The sequence below is a fragment of the Pteropus medius genome, unplaced genomic scaffold, assembly GCF_902729225.1.
Source record: "Pteropus medius unplaced genomic scaffold, Ma_sr-lr_union100, whole genome shotgun sequence".
NCBI lineage: Eukaryota > Metazoa > Chordata > Mammalia > Chiroptera > Pteropodidae > Pteropus > Pteropus medius.
This window is the reverse complement of record NW_024350319.1, coordinates 2,145,641-2,154,793: the sequence shown is the minus strand read 5'-3', so window position 1 is coordinate 2,154,793 and position 9,153 is coordinate 2,145,641. Positions and strand designations below refer to the sequence as shown.

Here is a 9,153-nt window from a genome sequence, read left to right as displayed (position 1 = left end):
TAAAAAAAATGTAAAACAAGATTTCATGGCACACACTAGTGGTTTTGAATTTGGTATTTCAAAACCAGAAAGTGTTCTCTAGAATTATAATATATACCTGCAGTAGACAGTGCTCATCTGCATGGAAGTTTTTTTTTTTTTCCCATGTAGAAAGGCTTTTCTTAAAATGACTTATTTATCAGATTTGGAGAATATAATGCTCTCTTATCAGCTAGCCAGAGGTGCAATGATTAAAGATAACGTTCCCTTACTTCATCTTGCTTGTTTTTTAGAGATTCGTTCATTTGGAGATTTTGAAGTGAGTTGGGAGAAAGATTAGACTAAATGGATTAGAATTCAGTGAAGGAAATGGTTCTATAAATACCAACGCAAAATATTTAAATTAAGCAAAATAGATTACAAATCAAATTCATTACAAAGCACTAGACAACATTCAAAATATTTGATTTGCTAAGTTTTAATAAGATTAGAACTTGGAATACTGAATTACACTCTATTTTATCATAGAAAGAGTAACTGAAATAATGCCAGATAAAAAATAAACAGCTTAATCCTCTTTTTCATCTTTGAAGGCAATGTCCAAGGAAGACAGTCTACATGTTGCTTCTAGGAAATTTACCTATATTAGTTATTGCTACTGGAGCATTGCTGCTCTATTTTATTATAATGTTGCATGCATTGTTGCATACAAGTATATGATGAAATTGCCCTAATTATATGCGTAACAATAAAATTTAAAAAAAAAGAATACCCTTTCTCCATTCTCTTTTTATTTTCGGAGTTGGGCAAAAAGGGAATTTGAAGGTAGGCTAAAGTCCTTTAAACAAAACTTTACTGTCTTATCTTTGGCCACATTATAGAATTTTAGGAAACAAATAGCCCTGTATTTAGCAAACTGATACACAATAGGCAGTGGGTTAGTTTAATATTGTTATTTACAGTTGTATGAGTGCTTTACAATCATTTTCTATAATTATGGTTCTTCTTCCCCCTCTTCTATGTTAATAGATACTGCTTCCCAGCCAAGAAGACTGAGTTTGAGGTGTTTAATGGTTGGTCTTGAGGCCCGCAATATGGTCATTACACATTAGGATTTTGAAGCAGAGCTAACCAATGATGGCCAGAATGAAAAGAATAAGACTTCCAGAAACCACGACAAAATTCCCTTACAAGAGATATTAAATACCTCTATATTTCTATAATTATCTATCTTGATAGGATCATTGATGGTGAATCAGATGACCTGAAGTGTGAATCCCAGCTCTCTTCTTCACTTTAGAGAGTTTCTTTCAAGTCTCTAAGCCCCACTTTACTCATCTGTAACATGGGGATAACAGTACCTATTTTAAAGGGTACTATGATTATTAATGACGTAATGCAGGTAAGGCGCTTAGCACAATGTCTGCACGCATAGTATACACCTGTAAAAGTAGGTTGGTTGTTTACTGTTACTGTTCTATCAATAAATGCAAGAGCTGAATGAGACCATGAAGATAGTCTTCTCTATATTTTATAGATAAAAAAAAAAGCAAAAAAAGCAAAATGATTTCATTGTTTACGATAATATACCCAAATTGAGGCAGAGCTAGAACTCAAACTCATGGCTTATTCCCCAGCTCTTTTTACCTTGCTGCCTCCAGTTTCCTATAAATCTTGGCAGTAAAAAGAGAAAAGTTAGGTCAAAGTATGTATGAGTACCCCACTTGGCTGTCAGAACTGATTTTCATGCTATTCTGCCTTCCAATCCAGGGTCGTCTCTAACATTTGTGGGGCCACATACGAAAAGTGTAAATATATCAAGATATAAACTGAATTACCTCCAATACTCCTACCTCGACAGACATCCCTTCCAAGCAGATTAGAAGGTCAGATTGAATTTAGAATTCTTGAATTCCTTAGATATGGCAGTGCAGAGTGATCTAGCTCCTGGACCACATCCTGCCCCATTCTTTCTATATGTCCTAACACCACTGGGGACCTCATATATGGGCCCTTGTACACCCTTTGCCACTTCCTGCATGTCCAAGCTTCTCCCACACAACTTTCCCAAGCCAAAGGCCGCCTCTTGGCTACCTTGGGCCTAAGGGTATACGTCCTGCAGCACATCCAGGAAAGGGACCTATCCAGGTCCCAGAAATGGATTCAAAGCCATTTAGACAGGGAATGTAGGGGTCCAATGGATGCAATGTGGCCTGGAGGAGGGAACACAGCTACTTCCTTGGCCTGGCAAACTCTTCATCTCCTGGACCAGAGTGCAGCTGGAGGAAGACAAGGCCAGGCCTCTCTTATAGGACAGGGTCCAAGAAAAGGACCCTCCCCCACACCCGCCGCCTTGTCCTAAGGGTGACACTGCTCTAATTATTTGCTTTATTTCAGGCAAGAGTGGAATTAATCCCTTTCAATATTTGGTCACCTGTCTATCATCTTCCTGACAGAGTTCTAAGATGAATCTATTGACCAATAAAATCTATTTTCTTTCAGTTCTGCTGGATCCAACATTTCTCAAGCTTATTGATTAGTCAGTTAGATAGAAAATGACTCAGCCAACTTCAGGGCAATCAGTCTGTCGTGATCATATTCCAGTGTCACACAGCTTGGGACCCAGGTGGCTCCAGGCTGGTAGAATTGTTTGACTTCACTCCCTTTCACCCAACAGCACAGGCAGTTAACTGCCTTCAGGTTCAGTGCTCCAGTAGGACCACACTTGAACAACCGGAAAAGTAAACCTGTGTACCCAGGAGGACTCACTTCCCCTGTGATGGTATCTGTAGCTGACTTCATGATGCCTTCAGAGAAAAAAGATTGACTATCTGCCATTACTAGCTTATAGATTTTCTTAGCAAACATTTACTAAAGTGCAAGGTCTTGATGTTTCTTTCTAAAGAGAATGAAGATATTATTTAGGACTGCTCTTTTCAATAATAGAACATTCATTTTCCCAGTAGGGCTCAAACCTTTGTACTACACACAAAAAATAGCCCCAAGGCAAAGCTAGTCTAGAAAGAAAAGAATTGCAAAAGGTGTTTATTTAGAAAAGTGACAAGTTGCTTGAACACTGCTCCTTACTGAATACCGTAGCTTGTTTATCTTTTGAAAAACATTCAACATGCTGGGTATGAATGACTCCTTTGACATTTTCCACCTGAAAAATTGAGGCAAGTGATTCTATTTCTCAGTAAAAGCTCCCCTTTTCTCATCAGTCACAACTACGCCTCACAGGGAATTGTTCTGTGTTGGTCCTTCCTCAGTCACTGTTGTTGCAACTCTGTACTTTTCTATGTCTGTTAGGAAGGAGACAGGAAATTCTAGTCACCCTCACAGCACTATTCCTCCTATCCTCCTCCAATGACGTCGATTGGCTTTGGTGACACGAGGTCAGGAACTGAGCCACAGTGAAGGTCAGGAAGATAGGTCAGTGTTTATGCCTTTTGGGCTGGGGATCCTGCTGAGGCTATTTGGTTTCTTCCTTTCTATACTGTTTCTCTTTCCGTTCCTCTTTTTATAATGAGAGCCAAAGCATCCTGTTTTCAAAACATCTGACTGTTTTGCCACTGAGGAACTCATGCTCTGATGCATTTCGCCGAAGTGTAAAACAATTCTTCTAATTCAGGAGGCGATAAAAATTGAAACACCAAAATTAATGAGCAAATCTAAGAGGGCAATCTTGTTAAAGAAAACAGCTCTAACGCATCTAACTGAACTTGGGCTGCTAGTAAAAGGTTCACTAGACATCCTTTTCATCTTGAAAAACAATGTCATGGCCTCATAAAACTCCTCCTTAATTTATCCCATCTTGCTGTAATTCTTGGGGGGAAAATAACCTATGATATTAACCCACCTGGCTGCATCTTTCCTCATAATTCTGAGACTCCATTCGATCTATAGCCAGCATTAAGGAATAAGGAAAATTTGGGCCGAAAAGACTATATTTGTATAAGTCACAGAAACAATTCTTTAACTCTAGGCTCTGAAGCACACTTGGGAAAGCTAATTACAGACTTTAAGTAACAGTTTTCATCAAAATGTAAAAGAGTTAGAAAAGAACGACAAATGAAAAACACACAACCCTATTCAGATGAAGTAAATATGACAGAATGCTCGCTTTTCCTTCACTCGACGAACTTAACTCTCTAGCAGCTGCATGTAGACCGGCACGTATGTAATTCCCAAACACCGCCTGAGCAAAACACTAGCTCTCCCATCATCATTTACTTGTAAATAATTTCAGAAGTTGCAAACAAAACTCAGCAGTCACTTAGTGACATGACTAGTGACACGAACTTATTTGCAAAGATATAGTGGACTCTATTAATAAGTTATCATTTATTGAACTTTTACTACACATCAGGTGCTTTGCTGAGTGCTTTAAATGCATTATCTCATTTAATATTCACAGTAGCCTGCTGAGTTAGGTACCATTTTTATCCCTGTTTTACAGATAAGAAAATTAAGTCTTAGAGCAGTTAAGTAAGTTGGCCAAGGTCAAGTAGCTAGTAAACAATAGAAATAGAATTTGAACCATGATCTTTTGACTCCAAAGCCTATACTTTTTACACGCTGCCTCTACAGAACATCTTCACACTCACTTTCCAGTCTACACCTCAGAGATTTGCCATGGCTCCGTTGGTAAATGAGGATAAGCAAAAGATGACCAAATAAGACTGCACAGTAATGATAACAGTGATGGTGATGATGACAATATTTAAACAGCAACTTGGATGGCATGCTTACATAATTTCAACAATACTTAAAACTGAATGTGACATCTTATTTCTACCACAGATAATTCAATTCTCAAAAGACTGATATAGATCTATTTCTTTTTGGTGGCCACAAAAATATTTCCATTATATTATATTATATTATATTATATTATATTATATTATATTATATCATATCATATCATATCATATCATATCATATTATGTTATATTATATTATATGTGTCATGGATTAAACTTTACCTGAGACAATTATCTGGATAATCAAGATTTTGCAGAGGGTGCACATAGTTAAGTAAAAAGAATGAGATATTTTTTAAAAATTGAAATTGACTTCAGCTGTCAGGGGGCATTATTTATTCACTGGATAATTGCTTTGCCTTATAACCTGTCCACTGTAGACTAAGAAAATAGGTGAGGTTGCATGCCTTCTACTTAAATTAACTGTGTCAGAATTAAGATTTAGCCTTTTCCTTAGGGTTAGCTCTATTCAACTGTCATTGCTTCCTGCACACGACACCACAAAGAACGAAGCCTGAAGTGATTGGAATTCTTACTTGAACTTACACAGTCACTGGTCTCAGAGCGTAATTACCTATGACACTGAATGCGAAAGATTTTAAATAAATTTGCAAGGTAGAGAATGTCTAATTTCAGCACTCCAGACACAAACCTAGCTAGACTCTACAACACATCAACACTCACAATGAAAAATAATGGTAATTTGCAGTTTCTCAATGAGTATTCTTTTTCTCCCCCTGGAATTAGTTGCCTACTTTATCTCGGTGACTGCAGAAGAAAGTTCAGTGTGTCCTTGATGGTGAAACCTGCTGAAAACTACCCCTAAGTATTGGATCTACATCTTGTATGGTTATCAATGATCACAAAATGCATAGAACAGAGTCTCTGTTGGTGCTGCAAAGTAAACTAAAGCCTGTGTGAAAATCCTTGTCCATGGAGCCCAGGGTGGTTTGAAGAAGTTAAGCAGTTAAGTCCTTCTCATGGGGAAGCAGTTGGTTAAGATTTACTACAGTCTGGAAAAACCCAGAATTTAGCCTTCGACTGAAAACTTCAGAGGAAAAAGCAGTAAATAGTTAGACTTCAAACCTTTTCCTTTTTTTCTCCTACTTGAATCTGAACTAAAATGTGAGATGACTTCTTTTTCTTTTTTTTCTTGCCTTATCATTAACCAATAAACAAAGACTAAGAAGAGTCTCCCCCTCTCTCCATCCAGGACATCCTAAGAATGCAATGCTTCCTCTGCTCAGGTCATCTGAGCTGGAGCCAACAAACCTTGATAGGAAGGTGATACTTTTAACCCCAGGAAAGAGGGAGGAGGGACACAGTTTGTTGGCATACCTTAGGGTTGTAAAGGGCATGCTGGCAGGTGTGGAGCAAGACCTCTTCCCTTCCCAGTCCCAGAACCATAAGATAATACTGTCGGCCAGTATGATTGGAAATTCTGAAAATATGTACTTAGGATGGTAGAGTGTTAAGGCTTTCTATATGTACACACACACACACGTGCGTGCACACACATTCTCCAAGGGAAAAATACAAACAAAAAACAACTCTCGCCACATAAATTATCACTCTAAATCCAGGTATTAATTAAACAAATTACATAATGATAGAGAATTAAAGCTCTTCGACATTGTTTTGTCTAGGGATTGTAAATAAAACAATTTTTTTGCAGTATTTGAACCTGATTTCAAATCATTTCACTTTGAAAAGCAGCAAACTTTTAAGAAAAATCTTTCTTTTCTTGGAGACAAGGTATATTGTTTCTTTGTTTCTTTTCTTTTTTATCTTAGCCATGCCAGCATCACAAAATAAATGTTAGAAAATCCCAGAATGTCCTTCTGAGAAGAATTTTAGGATTTATGAAACTTCGAGGCAAACCATTCTCTCCATCGACATTTGGAGGTCATATTATTTTCTCGTTCAAAATATTCATATATCAAACACCTGACTGCAATGCCACGTTTTATACATTTTATCCTGTGAATTCATTCAGATTTTATCTTCCTGCAAATTGTTTTTAAAAAGATATTTTCATTTCTATAATGATTTGAACACTTTACAAACACCTCTCAACTTAAACATATTCCGTACTACATCAAGAAGAAAGAAATTTGGCTTCTGAGAATTAAAGCACAGTGTGAATTTTAAGCTTTGCTGTAGTATCAAGATACAAGCAAAGTGTGGCACTTAGAGACAGAATCTTCGGAGGCAGATCAACAAACCTCTTCTTACAGTCGCGTCCCCCAGTGCACCTCTGCTGCAGGCAGAGGCCAGGGAAGCCCGGAGCTCTCTGCGCGGTCACAGGTTAATGAATAAAACGGTCATCTCTTACCTTGTTAGAAGCCATCTCACTGACAGAGCGGTAGGTCTGTATGGTCTCTAGCTGGTCTAAGCACCAGTCCAATTCCTCCAGAGTTTCCATTGCTAATTTTTGATAAGATTCTTCTGCAAACAAACACACAGACATGTAGTTAGGCTGGAGCGGCTGCAGGCTGTCCATAGCAGAGTCACTGTTGCCGCTGCTGATCCCAGTGCTACTGAAGGTGGCCCCGTGCTCCTTCATTATTTGCGCGCGCCGACTCCTTCCTTCCAGCTCTCTCCACCAGGAGAACAAATCACCGTGTGCTCTCTGCCAGGGATGGCTGGTGCCAAGTTTTCACACACCCAGCCTGGATGAGGTGTCCGAGATCTACCAAGAAACTTCCTCTGAGGAAGAAGGCGGGGAACCGTCTCTTATAAGTTCATCTGCATACATGTGTCCTAAAACTAAAGGCAGAGGCAGTGAGTTTTCTCAGGCTCTGTCTGCCTTAGTCATCCTGGGGCTCTTTAGGGTGTGTGATGTCATTTCTGAGTGTTTGCCTTCTAGAGAAGACATGAGGAAAGGGCTTTCTCATTTTGCTGTTCTTCTAAATGAAACAGACAGTTGAATATTTGAGAGGAAACTGACAGTTTCATTGGAAGGCTATGCAGTCATTCATTCTGCGGAATGTGTATATGTAGGATTAACTTTAATTCAGCAAACACTGACCAGTACAAGTGCGAGACATAGGCTATTCCTCCCCTCTTCTGAATCTTTCTTTTAAGTAGAGGCAAAATAAGGGCTCCCTGATAAAACTTCAGTTTAAGAGAAACTGTCTGGAGTTTTATGTGAACACATTTATTGGCCTGGGAGTCCGGCAGCTCTTGTTATACTAAACAAAGCTAAAACTTCTCCTCTGCAACAGCCAGGATCACAGGGAAATTCTGAACCGGACTTTCAGGTGGAGCCAGATGTGAACGCTGCAGATTTTCATTTTGATTAAAAGCCGGGGGCTCTGATTTGTGGCTGTAGGAATCTAGACTTTCAGGAAATGTTTCTCAGTGGTCCGTTCAAAAAACATGTTTTAAAGATCATATTCTTGCCAGATAATAAAGCTCTTTTTAAATGTTCACGACATGTCATTCTGTACATAAAAGTTTGTGAGTCTAAACTAATACTCAAGGTTATTGACTTGAGAACCCTATGTTAATAAACACTGAATTACTTTTATAAGTGCTAGATTGATTAATGATGCTACAGAAAGTTGTAAAAATCAGACTCTCTTGCATACGTGACTGATTTTGAGGACCTGCATCCATTAACTCCACCAAGCTTTCTGAAAGGCAAGCAGTGGGCACAAATTAAATTAAAAATCTTGAATGGAGTTCTATTATGAAGGAAAAAATTGCACATATTCCTGCTGTATTTAGAATATATTTTTCATATGTTCATACAGAAATTCTAGGGAGACCACATAGCTTTTTATTTTTATTTGAATTGATTTATGTTTGCAGCACTCACACTTGAAGCAGAAAAGGGAATATACATGGAAGAGTGATTCCAAGTGACTGGCCAGAGATGCACATTTCAAAGGGTAGGTGTTTTGTTTATCCCTCAAATATGCCTTCCCTTCAGGATAAACAGGGGTTAAAATTCAATATCCTGTATGTCATACTTAAAAAACCCACAAAACCACTGGAGGTGACTTCCTCCATTTTTTTTCACACTCCTCAAAACTGTGCAGACAAGAATTGAGGTGTTTTTAGTAAAACTTACATCAAGGCAGACTTGCATGTACCTTCCCTCCTTTCTTCCTCTTTGATTTTGCAATGCTGCTTCAATGTAAAGAATCACCCCACTTACTAGAATGCCCAAAACACCCCTTTCCCTCCTCTATTTCATTCCAAAGAGCATTTCTTCCAAGGAAGCTTTTCCTGAAGTGACAGAACCCTCCCAATCGGGCCTCTCATAAAAGAAAAAGTCCAACCACTTGCCAACGACTCGGGCCTTGCTACCTTGGTGTCTTCCACATCACAACCTGTGGTTCGTGGTTACTAAGGTCAGACATTCACCAGGATGGTGGAGAGCGAGTGACTTGCTCAGAGCCTT

The 9,153-nt window shown here is 38.7% G+C and overlaps 1 protein-coding gene across 1 annotated transcript in view; it reads right to left on the bottom strand.

Annotated features, from left to right (window-relative positions):
• Nucleotides 1-7,665, bottom strand: part of LOC120583186 (cAMP-specific 3',5'-cyclic phosphodiesterase 4B) — a 39,822-nt gene extending 32,157 nt beyond the window's left edge. The window contains exon 1 of the mRNA XM_039838507.1: nt 7,078-7,665. Coding sequence (XP_039694441.1) covers nt 7,078-7,308 — 231 coding nt within the window. The 5' untranslated portion in view covers nt 7,309-7,665. The remainder of the gene's footprint in view (nt 1-7,077) is intronic.
• Nucleotides 7,666-9,153: the final 1,488 nt, after the last annotated feature.